The sequence below is a fragment of the Chiloscyllium plagiosum genome, chromosome 14, assembly GCF_004010195.1.
Source record: "Chiloscyllium plagiosum isolate BGI_BamShark_2017 chromosome 14, ASM401019v2, whole genome shotgun sequence".
Taxonomy (NCBI): domain Eukaryota; kingdom Metazoa; phylum Chordata; class Chondrichthyes; order Orectolobiformes; family Hemiscylliidae; genus Chiloscyllium; species Chiloscyllium plagiosum.
In genome coordinates, this window is record NC_057723.1 from 76808578 (window position 1) to 76827602 (window position 19025).

Below are 19025 nucleotides of genomic sequence, written 5' to 3' on the forward strand. Positions count from 1 at the left end.
AATATTCATCAGTTCTCTGAACTAAGATAATTAAATAATAAACAATTAAAACAGTACAAAAATTATTTACAGTAAAACATCACTAATAAATGTTACAAAATCATAATATTATACTTTTCACACACCCCTTTGGGTATTTCCCTGGATTTGTCACCTTTGAAGACAGGCTTTGGGGGGGCCAGTACCTCCATAAATGTAATGGCAGAGTGTTTCTCAAAGGTACTAGCTTCTAATTAGGGCAATCATTCATCATCTGTATTCACTACCTATGGTTAAGTACCAAAATGTAAAATCACACCTATGTCATACATGAACACAACAGTTAACTTGTACTTTCTGAATATAATAGAAAAAATAAATTAAACATCTATTCCCATGGTAAACAGGGTGAAGTGTAAATATAAGCCAATTATGAAGTGTCAATTTTCTCAACCATAAGTCTTGCATCATTAAAGTGATCATACTGTTAACTATTTAGATTTTTTTAAAAATCTGTTACTGTATTCTATCTGCATATTCACAAACTCTGATGTGCTATGAACTTTGAGATAACACAATTAGCAAATTCTATACATTTAGTCCTTTGTTAGTGGAAAGGCAGTTCTGTGGTAATTTCAGTGGACCAGTAACCCAGAGCCCCAAGCTCTTCTGCCAGAATGGCAGAAGGTGAAATTTGAGTTCAGTAAAAATCTGGAATAAAAGGCTAGCCTAATGATAACCATGTCACCATTCAAATGTCATGAGAACCCATCTGGTCAACTAATGTCCTTTCTGGAAGGGAATCTGCCATCCTCATCTAATCTGGACTGCATGTGACTCCAAACCTACAGTAATGTGGTTGATTCTTAATTGCCCTCCATACAATGAAATATGGACAATACGTTATGGCCTAGTCAGCAATGCTGATGTTGCAAAAACATTTTTTAAAACCATAGATTCCATTGTTATTGTATTTATACATTTCAAGCTTTTAGGTCTCATCACTAAAGCACTTTAAAAATATGTTCAAGAAAAATTAATCCTGATTTTCTAAATTACATGCACCCTTCCCCCAAATGATGAGTCAAATCAGAAGTTTCCCACTTGTCCAGTATGCAAGCAATATGCCCAAATGCTAAAACAGAATAGCATGCAACAACTTGTGGGCGGCACGGTGGAACAGTGGTTAGCACTGCTGCCTCACAGCGCCAGAGACCCGGGTTCAACTCCCGCCTCAGGTGACTCTCTGTGTGGAGTTTGCACATTCTCCCCGTGTCTGCGTGGGTTTCCTCTGGGTGCTCCAGTTTCCTCCCACAATCCAAAAATGTGCAGGTTAGGTGAATTGGCCATGCTAAATTGCCCGTAGTGTTAGGTGAAAGGGGTAAATGTAGGAGTATGGGTCTGGGTGGTATACGCTTCGGCGGGTCGGTGTGGACTTGTTGGGCCGAAGGGCCTGTTTCCACACTGTAAGTAATCTAATCTAATCTAATCTAATCAAACTTCACCTGGAAAACCTCCAAGCCCACAGAAAGGCAATCAAAACAATGGATTCTCAGGTGAAATATTATTAGAAGTGACCAAAGTACCAGCTCTGCTTAAAGTTGATAAATCACAAACTCTGGAAGGTACACATCAAAGGATGCCGAAGATTCCACGGGTAGAAAGTGCAGAGGTACTAGCCATAACCTGCTAATCGTCCTTAAATTGTTCCTCTGTTCAAGAAGGAAAACGGGGATAATCCAGAAAACGATAGACTGGTGACTCTCATCAGTGGTTGGGAAGCTATTGGAGAGAATTCTCAGGGATAGGATTTACATACACTTGGAAACACATGGCCTAATTAGCACAGCATTGTGTGGGCCAGGTCATGTCTAACCAACTAGACTGAATTTTGAAACATGGTCACAAATCTGATCAATGAGGGTAGAGCAGTGGATGGTGTCTATGTGGATTTTAGTGAGGCTTTCAACAAGGTCCCTCATGGTTGGCGTACCCAGAAGATTAAAATGCTTGGGATCCATGGTGACTTGGCCACTTGGATTTAGAATTGGCTTGCCCGTAGAAGGCAGAGGGTAGTGATAGAAGGATGTTTTTCTGGATGGAGAGCCATGACTAGTGGTTCCACAGGGATCCATATTGGGGTATCCGCTATTTGTGATATATATAAATGAAGCAAATGTAGACGGGTAGCTTACTAAGTCCACAGACAATTCAAAGATCGGAGGGGTTATGGATAGTGCAGAAGGTTTTCAAAGGAAGCAGCGGAATATAGATCAGTTTCAGATATGAGCCGAGAAATGGCCAATGGAGTTTAATTCGGGCAAGTGAGAAATGCTGCACTTTGGGAAATCAAATGTTAAAGAAAAGTATACAGTTAATGGCAGGATCCTGAACAACACTGATGCACAGGAGGAGCTTGAGGTTCAAGCCCACAGTTCCCTGAAAGTGGCCATGCAAGTCGATAGGGTAGTAAACAAGAGGTATGGCACGCTTGCCATTATTGGTCAGGGAACTGAGCACAAGAGTCAAGATGTCACGCTGCAGCTTGAGAAGACTTTGGTTTGGCCACACATACAGCATTGTATTCAATTCTGGTTGTCTCATTACAGGAGGGATGTGGAGGCTTTAGCAAGGGTGCAGAAGAGGTTTACCAGGATGCTACCTGGATTAGAGGGTCTGAGCTAGAAGGAGAAGCTAGAAAAGCTAAGTTTGCTTTCTCTGAAGCAGTGGAGGCTCAGGGGAGACTTGATAGAAGTTTATAAAACTTTGAGATGCATAGAAAGAGTTGACAGAATCTTCCTCCCAGAATTGAAATGACTAATGCCAGGGGGCATGCATCTAAGGTGAGGGTGGCACTTTCAAAGGAAACGTGAGGGGCAATTTTTTTTTTAAACAGAGTGATTGAAGTCTGGCACGTGCTGCTGGGATGGTAGTGGAGGCAGATATGTTAGGGGCATTTTGATAAGCACATGAATATGCAAGGAATGGAGGGATATGCACCAAGAAGGGATTAGTTTAATTTGGTGTCATGCTCCTTTTGTGGGTCGAAGGTCCCGTTCCTGTGCCGTAGTGTGCTTTGCCAGAAGACTGGAGAAATGTAAAAGATAGTGTCATACAAAAAAAAAAGGAGAAAAGATATGGCCAGCAAATACAGACCAAGTTAACTTAACCTCAGTGTTGGAGAAATGTGTAGGGAAGGCAAGGTGGAATAAAGTAAACAGTTCACTGGACTGGTGCAGATTAATTAGGGAAAGAAAGTACTGCTTTGAAGTGGCAAACTGAGCTCAACCCACTTTATTCAATTCTTTCAACGAAGTATCAGACTGTTGAGTCAGAGAGCATGGTTGATGTAACACATACACATTTTCAAAAGCAATTAATAAAATAACACAAACTGGGCTTTACAATGATGTTGAAGCCACAGCATTAAAAAAGTTGTATCAACATGAATTTATTTAACAGTCATTGGGCAAACTGAACTCATGTCACAGTATCTACATATTTCCTGAAAAAAAAAAGCTTTAAATCAATGCCAACTAATTCAGAGGTATTTCTTTTTTTTAAAACATTATTTTTAAAAAATGTTCCTAAAGGAATAGTGCTAAATTGGGGGAAAGGCCAAGTATAGCAAAATTCAGCAGGAGCTGGGGAATGTGGATTGGGAGCAGCTGTTTGAGGTAAACCCACATCTGTTATGTGGGAAGCTTTTATAGGGAGGTTGATTAGAGTGCAAGACAGACATATCTCTATGAAAATGAGGGATAGAAATGGCAAGATTAGGGTACCATGGATGACAGCTGAAATTGACAGACAAGACAAGAGGAAAAAGAAAGCTATCATAAGGTCTAAGCAACTGAAAATAGATGATGCTTTGGAAGATTATTAGGAGAGTAGGACCAATGTGAAACGAGGAACTAACAGTACGAAAAGAGGTCATGAAACATCTTTAGCAAACGGGGTTAAGGAAAATCGCAAAGCCTTTTATTCGTATATAAAGAGCAAGAGGGTAACTAGAAAAAGGGTTGGCCCACTCAAGAACAAAGGGGGAAAGTTTTACATGGAGTCAGAGAAAATGGGTGAGATTCTTAATGAGTACTTTGCATCGGTATTCACCGAGGAGAGGGACATGACAGATGTTGAGGTTAGGGATAGATGTTTGATTACTCTAGGTCAAGTTGGCATAAGGAGGAAGGAAGTGCTGGGTATTCTAAAAGGCATTAAGGTTGTCAAGTCCCTGGGTTCGGATGGGATCTACCTAAGCAAGAGAGGAAATAGCTGGGGCCTTAACAGATATCTTTGCAGCATCTGTGAACACAGGGGAGGTCCCGGAGGACTGGAGAAATGGTAATGCTGTCTCCTTGTTTAAGAGGAGGAGCAGGGATAATCCACGTAATTATAGACTGGTGAGCCTGACATCAGCGGTAGGGAAGCTGCTGGAGAAGATACTGAGGGATAGAATCTATTCCTATTTAGAAGAAAATGGGCTTATCAGTGGTAGGCAACATGGTTTTGTGCAGGGAAGGTCATTTCTTACCAACTTAATAGAAATCTTTAAGGAATTGACAAAGTTGATTGATGGAGGAAGGGCTGTAGATGTCATATACATGGACTTCAGGAAGGTGTTTGATAAGGTTACCCATGGTAGGTTGATGGAGAAAGCAAAGTTGCATGGGGTCCAGGGTGTACTAGCTAGATGGATAGAGAACTGGTTGGGCAGCAGGAGATAGAGAGTAGTGAAAGTGAGTTTCCACAGGGATCTGTGCTGGGACCATTGTTGCTTGTGATATACATGATCTGGAGGAAGGTACAAGCGGTCTGATTAGCAGATTTGCAGATGACACTAAGGTTGGTGGAGTAGCAGATATTGAAGGGGACTATCAGAAAATGCAGCAAAATGTTGCCTGGCATGGAGGGAGCAAGCTATGAAGAGAGGTTGAGTAGACTAGGATTATTTTCATTAGAAAGATGGAGGTTGAAGGGGGACTTGATTAAGATCTGCAAAATCATGAGAGGTATAGACAGAGTGGCTAACAAGAAGTTTTTTCCCCCAAGAGTAGGAGACTCAATTACTAGGTGTCACAAGTTCAAGGTGAGAGGAAAAAAGTTTAAGCGAGATATGCATGGGTGCATATCTTTACGCAGAGGGTGGTGGGTGCCTGGAACACATTGCCAGCAAAGGTAGTAGAGGTGGGCACGATAGGGTCATTTCAGATGTATCTAGATAGATACATGAATGGGCAGGGAGCAGAGGGATACAGATCCTTAGAAAGTAGGCAACAGGTTTAGACAGAGGATCTGGATTGGCTCAGGTTTGGAGGGCCGAAGGGCTTGTTCCTGTGCTATAATGTTCTTTGTTCTAAGCAATAGGAGGATCTCGGATTTTTAAAAAATACATATTGTCTCAAAATATTGATTTTCAGTGCGAAATCAGAATGCACACAGTAGAACTAAATGGCAAAATAGAATGGCCGAAACGGAGGGCTATTATTTCCACGGAGTGGCAATCTCATGCAAATTTTCCTGATGGGGTTGTGTCATAGTCATAGATGCCAACCATGCCAACCAGATATCCTAAATTAATCAAGTCCCATTTGCCAGCATTTGGCCCATATTACTCTAAACCCTTCCTATTCATGTACCCATCCACAGGCTTTTGAAATGTAATTGTACCAGCCTCCACCATGTTCTCTGGCAGCTCATTCCATGCATGCACCACCCTCTGCGTGAAAAAGCTGCCCCTCAAGTCTCTTTTACATCTTTTCCCTCTCACCATAAACCTATGCCCTGTCTAGTTTGGTGAAAAGTAGTAGTAGAAAATGTGTGCCACAGGAAAGGCATTAGATAAGTATTTTGGGTAGGTCACAGCCGGCTGGAGAAATCAGGTTATGGTGGATCAAATCTGATCTGGTCAAACGGAGAAGGGTAGCTGGGTCCCAAAAGTATCAGGTCAAGGTCAAGTGGTGATTGCAAGATTACTTTTGTCTAAGACTGTAGATATAATCATCCATATTTACCCGACTAATTATTTTAATCAACTACATCACAAAAATTCACATCTCCAATTTTTATGCAGGTTTTTGGAGAGTCCCAGGTGTAGAGTAATTGCCCAGACGAAAATTAAATTTCCTGGTAAATCCTTTCAGATTCTGCAACAGGGATTCCAAAGGAACCCATGCACAACTCCTAAATATGATGGTGTAAGAAATGTCTGGTCAGTGGAAAATCTGCCCCATAGCTCCTAACATGACTCAAGGACGGTATATGATAACTGATGCCACTCAAAACACAATACAAACACAAACTTTCATCATTTCAATATGGCCATTAAATAACTGAATAAAAAAGTTTAACAGGAAAATATTTCAAGACTTTAACCTAAATTGAGAGCCTCTGATAGTATTAAACTCTTCCCTTAAAGATTTAAATACCAAATTATTTTCATTTCATTATATTCCCTTCATAATGTTAGGCACGGTGGCCCTGGCTACTTGTGTTTACTTTGCTCCTTTGACAACTTTCAGTCAGCTAGTATTACTTACTGTCTCTACAAAATAGCTTTCTTATTTTTGCAATACTCCTGTTCATAATTCTGCTCACTGTCTTTAAATTATTAACTGGAGATGCCAGGTCATGCTGGCACTTCATAGTCAAAAGTTCAAATCACAGACCTGCTCACAGTATATCACGAGTTGCCCATTCAGTCTCACAAACTTTAGTGGTTAAAACATTAGAACTAAAATTCCCTGATTAAACTTACCAATGCAATTGTTGGTCTTGTCGTGTTTTTTCTTTTTTCCTTTCTTGTTCTTGCTTTTTGGCTGAGACACGTCAGTTGTCGTTGGTTGCTCTTCTTTGACTCCTCTAGTTTCAAATCCTTCCACCTTCTCATTATTTGAATATTTAGGATTACCTTTCCTGTCTTCACTAGTTTCAGAGTTGCAAAGAATACCAACTCCTTTCCACTTGCTTTGCTTGGAGTCATCACATTTGGCAGTCATGGTTTTTGATGCCTCTGCTGGCTTGCCATCATGATTCTGGTTTGTCTTGTGTTTGGCAGGAACTGCATGCTGTTTGGAACTCTGCACCTTTGGCGCTGTGGAGTGTTCATGATCTTTTCTTGAAACCACATTTTTGCCCTTGGTCTCCTCAGGCTGCTTAGGCTGTCTTGGTTGTTTCCCATTTCTTGACATCTGCTGTGTCATTTTTGACTCTGCAGCTGGTTTATGCAATACTACTGCACCGGCATCTTCTAGTCGGAGTGTGGAAATATTATCAGACTTTGAAGATAATGAACAGCCACCCTTTGATTTCTTTCCCAATGAGTTTTCCAACAAAACCATATCAGAGCCATTGTGCTCGCGATTTGTGACGACCGCATGTTTATTTCCATTCAACAAGTGATTTTGCACAACTTCCGATGTTGTTAAGGACAAGTTCAAATTGAGTTTCTGATGGTCTAATATTCTTGTCTCTTCTTTATCCATGATACCATTGCTGTCTATCAGTAAACCCTTCTCCACAGATGTCAGTTCTGGAAAGTCATCCTTGGGCAGATCACATAGGCTGAAGTTTGCTTTGATGGAATCTCTGATTCGATCTTTAAGCTGTTCCAATCTAGTCGTTAAGATGCTGCTCACTCTCTGCAACTCCACCTGATGCCATAGCTCTTGTTGATTTAGTTTCTCTTCTATATCGTCTTGAATATGCTGGTTGAGCTTTGAAACTTTGTCCTCTATATCCTCTTGGACATGCTGGTTGAATATCAAGACTTTTTCTTCTATCCCCTCTTGGATGTGTTGATTTAGTGCAGAAACCTTTTCCAGACCCTGTATATGCATTGTAGATGGACATGGTTTCTCTGATCTTTGGTCACAAACCTCAGAACGGGCTTTCTCCTGCTAAAGCACAAAAATAGTTAAAGCATTAAAGTCAAGGTTGTGCAAATGAAATTAACTGTTGATTTCTGGTTTTCAGCATAGGCTGAAAATTCAACAGGCAATACATTTCTTCAGTACCAACTTAAATCATGGATGACTCCAACCTAAAAATCAAATTGCGCGCATTTTTAAAATAGACAAACGCAATACACCCATAGAAGTATAAGACATCTGTATTGAGAGGGATTGTGAGTGATTAGGAACGACTTTCAAAAGCTTGGTCAAGTGAATGTATCTAAAGGAGGGTCTTAAGAGGAGGTAAGGAATAAAGGTAAAGTCGCTATCGTCTTACCATAGGGCTGCTCTCTCATTAGGGAGAAACGACTAGTGGTGATTTAACCTGAGGGTCACCATGTCTCAGGTGAAGGAAGAGGTTGAGAAGCAGATCTGATGTAGTTTAACAAACCTTCATGTTATACACAATTGGTGTGGGAATTGAACACACACTATTGGCTTCACTCAGCATCACAAACCAACTATCCAGCCAACTGAGCGATTTCCAAAATGATCAATTTTATCATGGTAATCATCCTAAAGAATCATAGCTACTTCCAAAATTAAAGCAGCCACTGCCTCTTGTGCAGATAGATACAACTAATAAAGTTCTAGTCGAGACTATGGATGTCAAAGTTTACACAGAAGAAAAACAACTTTATTCAATATAGGAATGTAATAGCAGCAACGGGCATTTGAATATAATGCCATCAATACTATGTACAGTCCATTTATGATACCTTAGTCAATTTTTGTATTAAAAAGTAGGAAGAATCCAGTACTTAAGAGAGTAAGTTTGAACTCTTGAAATTTGAATTTATAGTTGACAATGTTCATTAGTATTAATAAAAACTTAAGCCCATCAAGTCTTGACTTTGTCGGTTAACAAACCTGGCTGGGTAAAAGACAGTACAGTAAGCATGTTATCTTTGTTCCTCATTTAACTTAAAACAAATACTGACAATTATTGGGTGAAAATTCGGATGCACCTGTTTCTTCGACTGCCTGCATCTTAAAGCAGCTATTGGGGACTACCGGTAGAATAAATCAATGCAAAGGTATAATTAAGTCCTGGGATGGCAGAAGCTACAAATGAAGAGAGACTAGAGCTTTTAGTACTAGATTCACTGGGGTTAAGGAGAATCAAGGGGGGATCTCATAGAAAGCTAAAATATCTAACAGGACTAGAACAGGGTAAACACAGGAAATATGCTTGCAATGAACGGGGTATCCAGAACCAAGGGTCACAGTCTAAGGATTGGAGTAGGCCACATAGGACAGAAATTAGGAGCAATTTCTTCACCCAGAAAGTGGTGAGCCTGTGGAACTATCACTGCAGAAAGCAGTTGAGGCCAACACATTGAGTGCTTTCAAGAGGCAATTAGACATAGTTTTTAGGGCTAAACGGATCAAAGGGTACATGGAGAAAGCAGAACGGAAACTGAGTTGAATGGTCATCTGTAATCATACTGAAGGGCAAAGCAGATTCAAAGTGCCTTCCCTTGCTCCTATTTTCAATGTTCCTATATTAGGTTCTTTTTGCTACAAGCTAGCTGGCACAACTGAGTCAGTGCTCCTCACAATCAAGTTATCCAATGAGCAAATAAATTGACTCATCTTTACATGCAGAAAACAACTCTTCCTTTTCTTAACTCCTTCCTCGTAGCTAATGAAACAAAATCACAAAATGCACCTTTTTCTGCTTGTGCCTTGCTCTTTTGGCTGCTTTGGCACTGTTGACTGGTTTCTGTTCTGAACTGTTGATGTAGTTCAACAGATCTTCAACATTCCTGTCATCTACTGGTGGTTCCCGGATCGAGCCATTGCTTGATTTTTGCGGGAGTTCCTCTTTGCGTTTCGTCAGCCGCGTCCTTAGCTTCTCCCGGATTTCTGTGTAATTTCTACTTGTTGGAGCTGCAGGAGGCTTGAATAGAATTGTAAACACAAATTATTTTGCCAACATGCAAACAAATTCTTATTGTGATCTCTGCAAATTCAAAATCTATGATTCTAGCATGCATTCCTGAGATTTGAAATTAGTTGCAAAACAGAACCTGAATCCTACTTTGAAGCTTTTAAATTTTTTAGAATTCATTTGTTTTATTTGCAATTTTGTAATCACCTTTTCTTAGTATCCTCACCTAGCAACTGAGTATTGCATCTTAAGTTCCAACTATTCTAAATAGGCATGTGGGTGACATAAATGAAGGAACATACATTTACATTCTACTATATTCCATTGATCCAACACATCTTTTTGCACAGTATACTGCAATGGCTCCACCTTCATCAGTCTTTATTCCAACCAGATGTCAAAGGGTGAAAATTTGTTGTTTGACAGGTAGCATAGATAAATACAGTATATTGCAAAATTTAAATAATTCCTAGTCATGTATGCTTCAAAGTTACCAGAGTATCTCAAAATAATTATTCCAGAATATACAATTTTACAATTGAAAAACGTAAATGTACTCCTGATATTTGAACTTCTTGGTCTGAAGGCAAGGACATATCTGCAATTTAGTGTCTTTCAAATCTCCTGGATGTCCTAAAACATGTCAGAGTATGAATTACTTTTGAATTCTAATGTTTCATAAACAAATTCAGCAGTCAAACTTCAGTCTATGAGAAAATAATGCACCTTAATTCAGGAAAACTTCTTTTCAATGTCATCTTTCCATTCTGTTGCACTCACCGGTCCATGACCAAAGAACTCGCAATAGCAACAATCACAGTATTTTCCTTCCTTCTGATTGGCAGTGTGAGACGTACACGAACTGTGCTCTGAACAGCTATCATCTTCTTCCAGACTTTCATCTGCATTGTGCATCTGTGTGGGGCTGTAGGCAGTTTCATTTGTGCACAGATGACTCTTACATGATTGGTCCCTAGATGCAATAACAACCAAGTTTATAAACAAAGGGATTCGGAAGATCCAGCAGCACTAACACCTCCAGCACACTAAGAGGGTTATTGAATTTAATTTCCAAAACATGCTCCAGAACCAATGCACAAGGAAAAGCACATCCTGATTTCGACATACAATTACATAGCCATTCAAAAAGCACTACTCATTCTTGTTACTTTCACTATTCTTGTGCACATTTTCCAGATATTTTCAACTTTCATTAAGTTTTGTTGCTTTGCTTATTTAAATTTTTTTGGGCACGGGACACAAGACAAAGTGTTTAAACTTACTGCATCCCTAGTCAAGGAGGGTGGATTCAGCAGCACTGCACAATAGCACAAAAACAAAAGCTTTCTGCTGCTCTGGAAACAAATGTGTTTATTATCCAAAAGGCACTGAAATGCAGACTTGAACCATCTTGGAAGAAAATATGAAAAACTCAGCACTGAAAATTAACAGAAGTATCTCTCAACTGATAAAAAGGTGATTGAAATCCAGGCATAGATTTTCTTAAAATTAAAAACAGTTTAAACAATGACTAGAATTTAAAACATTTGAAAGCACTTGAGTGAACTGAATCCATTTTAAATTAATTTAAAATATTCAAAAAATACAATTCTGAAACCAAAACTTTTTTTTAAAATGACAGTGATTTACTTTTGAAAACATCCCTGCAATATCATGCATTGCTAATAGTCTCTCCTTTTGGTTCGTTAATCTCAGAGCTAATAAGGCAATTGACTGATAAAACATCGTCTAAAGAATCGAAGATTAAATACTATGTGAATGTTCCATAAATTAGACTCACAACTAGCTTGACTTTACAGTACAAACTATGTAGTTCAAATGCCCAGTAGCAATTTCTTCAATGTTATTTCATTCAATTAGAAAAATTATAGTAAAGGTCCTAAAGTCTTTCACTTTCATCTTTATGCTTTAGAAAATTCTATACTAAATCTGACATACTCCTTTCTGTCACAACCTTGAAATTATTTTCAAATCTTCTCACAAACTTTGAATTATTTTTAAATAAATAAAGACAGCAGCAAAGGGATGCTTCCTCAGCTCTGCAATAAAAAATGGTAATGAATAGGAAGAATTCTTCAACACTTCTTCCAATATGAGAAATGCCAACCAAGTGAGGTGTGAATTTGTGTATGGCAAGTTCAGAGATTTTAACTACTACTTTGCTTCAATGTTTGAAACATACTAAAGAAAAACAAAGTTTTTAATTCTACCTTTATATTTCATATATGAACATTACAAATGCATCAAACAAGTATGGTACAAGAAGACACGCAAACATTGGCTAGCTAATGCCTTCGCGAATAAAATTTCCAGATTCGCGGCAAATACTAACCTGCAGATGCCACTGCCTGGAGCAGCTGGGTTTGGTGATGCTGTTACTGGGCAAGCTCCATTGTAGTGACTAGCGCAAATAGGGCCAGCTGTTGTAGACTTCGGGAAAGAAGATAACCCACTGTTAGAAATATGAGGGTTAGCACTTGGAGGCACTGGGGTCACAAGCACACCTGTAGAAGCAGCAGCTGAAGTTTTTGAAATCAAAGACACATCTGGAGATGCAGCAGTTGTCACAGCAACTGTAGAAGTCAGGGGGACATGAGGCAGAACCTGTGGGATACCAGATATCATGGATGATCTCTGATTTGAATCAGTGGAGGTTACAGTGCTGTGGGGCATGGTACACGACATTGTAGAAGTTGCATGTTCATGTTGATGAATGGAAACTGTTGGCTCAGTAATAACTTGAGGAGACTTTGACGCTGTAAGAGGATGCTGATGGGAGGACAAGCCAGTGGGACTGTTGGGTGGTGCCGCTAAGACAGAATACCTGTGGTCTTCAGAGCAATGGAACTCTCCACCTGGAAGACAAAGAATGCAACCTGAACATCAGATTAACTCAAGAATTGGAACATCTAATAATTTGGTCAAATACACAGATTTTGTATCTGTATAAACATTGATATTGGTACACTAAATTACTGAAATTAAAACAGATAATAGACAGATCCTTGAATATGTGAAAATAAGTTTAAATCAGGTTTAAGTCCGTTTTTTAAACCTCAAAACTGACATCCCATTTTTAGCCCCTGCAAGGACCTACATCCTCCACATTTTCCCCAAACTCCAAACTTCTGGTTAGTCAACACTAATTTGCAGTTACTAATGAGCAATTTCTACTGAGTAATGCAAAGTTTAAACCAATAGATATACCACATTGGAAGCCATTACAGCGCCAGACCCCTAATCCAATGTCGAATCTTTGATCCATTTTAAAATACTTTTGCCTCAAAGTTCAAGGTTACATATTACAAACAACTTAACAGTTATACAATAGAGCCCATTCAGTCGTCATGTCTGTGCTGGCTCTCCAAAAGAACAATTTACCTAGCTCACTCTCTGGCCTTCTCCCGGAGCCTTGCTCATTCTCTCATTTCAAACAATAATCTCACTCTCTCCTAAATGCCTCGAGTGCCTACATCACAAAAGAACTGCATTCCAGAGTTCAACCACTCAACGAGTGAAACACTCTCTCTTCACATCTCCATTGGTTCACTAATTTAAATTTATGCACTCTAGCTCTCGGTCTTTTCTTCATTGGGAAGAATTGTTTTCTATTATATCCAGATTCCTCAGGATTTAGTATACTTCTATTAAACTATCTCCTCTCAGCTTTCTCTTTCAAAAGAAAATAGCCCAACCTCTCCAATCAATTTACGTACCTATAGTTTTTCACCCCTCGGAACAATCTTGTGAACCTTTTCTGCACTCCATCCAATACCTTCACATCTTTCCTAAAGTATGATGCCCAGAACGGGAGACTCAGCTGAAGTCAAAACATATATCCATACAAGTTTAATAGGTTTGGTAACCTATCTGCCCATCAATAAAGTCTAGGAAGTGTTATATATTATTAACCAATTTCTCAACCTATTTTATCAGCCTTTTATTCATACACATATATCCTTAGGTCTATCTGCTCCTGCAACTCTTTCAGAAATATTTCCCTTAATTTAGTATTGTCCTTATGCATTCTTCAATGTCAAAATGAATCACCTCCTATATGTACTAAATTTCATCTGCTACTTGCCTGCTCATTCCACCAACCTGTCTAAGTCAGTCTGAGGTTTACACTATCCTCTTCACTGTTCACAATGCCTCCAAATTTAGAATCATCTGTAAATTTTGAAATGCACTCCAAGAACAAAGACTAGGCCAGTAACACATCAGGAATAGCAGGGATCCCAAGGATGATCCACGGAGACCTCCACTATAAAGCATGTTCCTGTCTGAAAAACACATTCTTTAGCCATTGTTTTATTCCTGTTACTTACACAAATTTGAATCCAAAATCACTAATGCCACCACTCAGCCACTTGCACTTTGTTGTCACTTCTATTCCATGAGCTCTAATTCTGCTCAGCAGTCAGTTACGTGGCATTTTATCAAATCCATACTGGAGGTTTATTAATAGCATTACTTTCATGAATCCCAATACCTCATTAATCATGATTGGTCCTTAAATTCACACTGGCTATTTTTAATTATCCCACATCCCCCTAAATGACAATTAATTTTATCTCAAATTATCATGACTAGGATTTTCCCCAACAGAAGTTAAATTGACTGGCCTGTAGATGCTGGGCTTATCTTTACACCCTTTTTGAAACAAAAGGTACAAAACTAGCAATTCTGCAGATCTAGGCACCACTCCAGAGCCCAAGGAAGACCAGAAATTTTGGCCAATATCGTCATAATTTCTATAAATTGTAAATGTACTTACCTCAAATTAATTGGATGCATTTCACCTAGTCATACAGTCAAAGGGTCAGAGACAGACAGCACAGAAACAGACCCTTCAGTCCAACCCGTCCATGCCGACCAGATGTCCTAACCTAATCTAGTCCCATTTGCCAACACTTGGCCCGTTTCCCTCCAAACCCTTCCTATTCATATACTTATCCAGATATCTTTTAAATGTTGTCAAAGTGCCTTATCAAAATTCAAGTACAAACAACCTACATAGCACCACCTCCTTATCAACTTGAACTCCATAAATATTTGAAACTGTTCTTTTTCACCATAGTACACAGAAAAAGTGGACACAGATGCAATACCATTCAAAAGTCAATCACATTTCCACATATGTAATAGGAAAAACTCCACCACTGAAATCAAATGTAAGTGAGCTTGGTAAATCAGTTCATATACTTGCAATGCAATTCACTTGTGCAAGTCCCAACAACCACAATGTGTAAGCATTCTGAAGAATTGCTGGCAACTGATAGATTTGTGGAATCACCTTGAAATTTCTGGATATTAAATTTGCATTCACAGATTCATGGTACCTGTATTACTTCTCCAAAAGGAAGAACATGTAATTCATATATTGCACAATTATTACAAAATCAACCTTTAACTTCATTTTAAAATGAGTTTCACTGTACCTTTGATCTGTTCCAACTCCAGGACAGAATTCATTAAACAAGGTAGCCGAGTGCAACGTAATAGGGCATCAACATATACCATTCGACAGGATTCCGGTAAGGAGTTTACAGGACATTACCTGGTGGCGTTGGCCTTCTGGACACGTTCTTACATTGAACAGAATTGGTTTTTACAGAGACACAGGAGGGCGATCTTGAGCAGCAGTCACTAGTTACATTGCTCGATTCCTAATAAAACACAAATAGAAAAGTTGTGAAAAATACTTAAATGTTAAAATTAAATCAGAACACACAAACTTCTAACAACTGAAAAATTAACTGTTCTGAGGCAGACAGCCACAAGTCTACATATCTAAAATGTATAACAAGTAAAGGAATAAAGGAATCTAGTCAACACTTTTAGCACCGTTGAAATATTTTAAATGACTATTAACAGTCAAGTGTGCAAATCAAGAAGAGTAAATCCAAATGATTATGCAGTCAAATCTTCAATACAGGAGCTAAATCCATTATCTGTTGCATTGTGATTACTGATGAATTCTCAAAAATTAGTGGTTCACCAAATTGTCATTTGTAATTGGTTTAAAAGGGTCATTTAAAGCAACTCGTTACAGTAATTTCTTAACAAGCTGGATCAAACTTATAAAATCAAATTTAGATCAAGCTCTATTTTTCAAAAACCTGCTCAGTCTGTTCATTGTCATTGAGCAGAATAAAGTCTACATTACTTGCCACTCGCCTAAGTAAAATAACATTGAAATGTATCCAAATCCAGCAACACCAAGCTTCTGGCAAGGAAAGGCTACTTAAAAGAAACATAACTGAAAAAGTGTTGCTGGAAAAGTGCAGCAGGTCAGACAGCATCCAAGGAGCAGGAGAATCGATGTTTCGGGCATGAGCCCTTCTTCAGGAATCTTCGTTTCGGGCATGAGCCCTTCTTCAGGAATCTTCCTGAAGAAGGGCTCATGCCCGAAACGTTGATTCTCCTGCTCCTTGGATGCTGCCTGACCTGCTGCGCTTTTTCAGCAACACATTTTCAGCTCTGATCTCCAGCATCTGCAGTTCTCACTTTCTCTTAAAAGAAACATAAGCCAGCTACCATTTGCTGAGGTAGCCTACCCAATGGGGACTTTGTACATAAATTAATTTCACATTCCTGAAGGACATGAAGCGTTACAGCTCATCAAATTTAAGCAAATTTAAGATTCAATAAAAGGTTTCAAAAGAGAACTAGATCAATTACTGAAACGTGAAAAAAATGCCATGCTATTGGAAAGAGTCAGAAGTAGAAGGAAGTGGGTTGGTTTTCAAAAAGGCAGAACAATCTCCTTCTGTGCTATACTCTTCCAGGACTCTACTTCAACTACACTTGAACGCACTGAAACACGTTTGCTTTTTCCAACTCACAATTGCATTGAACAAAAAATTCATGTATCTTCAACCCCTAAGTGAGATGTTTTGCTATCGTGGCAGCACCAGAGCTGAACCTAACACCATCCTTATCTGATTATCCTCATTTCAAACACTGTTTAGATATTTAGTTAAAAGGAGCTCAATTTCAAATATTCAGTTAAGGAAAATGCAACATCAAGGCAGATTTTATCCCAAGCCAAGGTTACATGCATACAGCTGTACACAATGATACCTTGACAAGGAGCAATTAATTTTCAAGACCTCAAAACTGATCTAAAACTCTCAAGCTCCTTTATTACCATATATAATACACATTAAAATGAAATTCATTAGAAATACATACACAAGTAGATATCACTTTCAGGTTTTTTTTTGACATTTGAGCATACCTAAACTCTCCAGTCAATCTACTGAATTTTCTCAGGGTACTGTTAACCAACATTATTTTCTAACATATCCCATTTCATAATTTGTAATGGTTTTATTAAATGTGAACAATTAATGTTTGCTTAGAATATAATAGTTGACTACACTTGTTTTTCTTTTAATAGAGTCATAGTGATGTATAGCATGGAAACAGAGCTGTCCAACTTAGCCATGCCAACCAGATATCCTAAACTAATCTAGTCCCATTTGACAGCACTGGGCCCATATCCCTCTAACCCCTTTCTATTCATATGCCCACCCAGATATCTTTTAAATGTTGTAATTGAATTAGCCTCCACCACTTCCTCTGGCAGCCCATTCCATACATGCACTACCCACTGCGTGAAAAAGTTGCCTCTTTGGTCCCTTTAATATCTTTCCCCTCTCACTCTAAACCTATGCCTTCTAGTTCTGGACTCCCCCAACCCTGGGAAAAGACCTTGTCTATTTACCCTATCCATGCCCCTCATGACTATATAAACCCTCTATAAGGTCACTCCTCAGCTTCCAATGCTCAAGGGAAAATAGCCCCAACCTTTCAGCCTCTCCCTAAAGCTAAAACCTTCCAACCCTGGCAACATTCATGTAAATATTTTCTGAACCCTTTCAAATTTCACAACATCCTTCCAATAGCAGGGAGACCAGAATGCACAGAATATTCCAAAAGTGGCCTAACCCAATGTCCTGAACAGCCCAACTCCTATACTCTGACCAAGAAAAGAAACAAACTAAACACCATTACAATCCTAGGAGAAAGTGAGGACTGCAGATGCTGGAGTTCAGAGCTGAAAAATGTGTTGCGAGAAAAGCGCAGCAGGTCAGGCAGCATCCAAGGAGCCCTCCAACCACAAGGCACGAGTGCAGATTTCTCCAGCTTCCTCGTTTCCCCTCCCCCCACCTTATCTCAGTCCCAACCCTCGGACTCAGCACCGCCTTCTTGACCTGCAATCTTCTTCCTGACCTCTCTGCTCCCACCCCCTCTCCGGCCTATCACCCTCACCTTAACCTCCTTCCACCTATCGCATTCCCAACACCCCTCCCCCAATTCCCTCCTCTCTACCTTTTATCTTAGCCTGTTTGGCACACCTTCCTCATTCCTGAAGGGCTTATGCCCGAAAAGTCGATTCTCCTGCTCCTTGGATGCTGCCTAACCTGCTGCGCTTTTCCAGCAACACATTTTTTAGCTTTTTCACCATTACTATCCTATCTACCTGCGACTCAAGGAGCTATGAACCTGTACTCCATGGTCTCGCTGTTCAGCAACACTCCCCAGGAACCTTTCCATTTAAGTGTATAAATGCTGCCCTGACTTGCTTTTCCAAAAGGCAGCACCTGACATTTATCTAAATTAAACTCCACTTGCCACTCCTCAGCCCAATGGCCCATCTGATCAAGATCCCGTTGTAATCTGAGGTAACCTTAGAACATTACAGTGCAGTACAGGCCCTTTGGCCCTCGATATTGCGCCGACCTGTGAAACCAATCTGAAGCCCATCTAACCTACAGTATTCCATTTTCATCCATGTATCTATGTAATGACAATTTAAATGCCCTTAAAGTTGGCAAGTCTGCTTCTGTTGCAGGCAGGCCATTCCACGCTCCACTACCGAGTAAAGAAATTACCTCAGACACCTTTTTTGCTGTCCACTACACCTCCAGTTTTGTTGTCATCTGCAAAGTTACTAACCAAACCTGCTGTGTTCACTCCAAGTCATTTATATAAATGAATATAAAGCAGTGGATCTAGTACTGTACCTTGTGGCACACTGCTTGTCAAAGGCCTCCAGTCTGCAAAGCAACCCTCCACCACAGCCTTCTGTCTTCTACCTTTGAGCCAGTTCTATTTATAAAATAGCTAGTTTTCCCTTGATTCTGTGTGATCGAACCTTGCTATCCAAT

General features: G+C 39.5%; 1 protein-coding gene across 1 annotated transcript in view; it reads right to left on the reverse strand.

The window, feature by feature from the left end:
* Positions 1–4: 4 nt before the first annotated feature.
* fam193b (family with sequence similarity 193 member B) overlaps positions 5–19025 on the reverse strand; it is a gene marked incomplete at its 3' end in the record, with an annotated part of 84864 nt that continues 65843 nt past the window's right edge. Inside the window, exons 4-9 of the mRNA XM_043704118.1 lie at positions 15407–15515; positions 12179–12701; positions 10606–10798; positions 9604–9834; positions 6737–7877; positions 5–21 (exon numbers count right to left, since the gene is read on the reverse strand). Coding sequence (XP_043560053.1) covers positions 5–21; positions 6737–7877; positions 9604–9834; positions 10606–10798; positions 12179–12701; positions 15407–15515 — 2214 coding nt within the window. The remainder of the gene's footprint in view (positions 22–6736; positions 7878–9603; positions 9835–10605; positions 10799–12178; positions 12702–15406; positions 15516–19025) is intronic.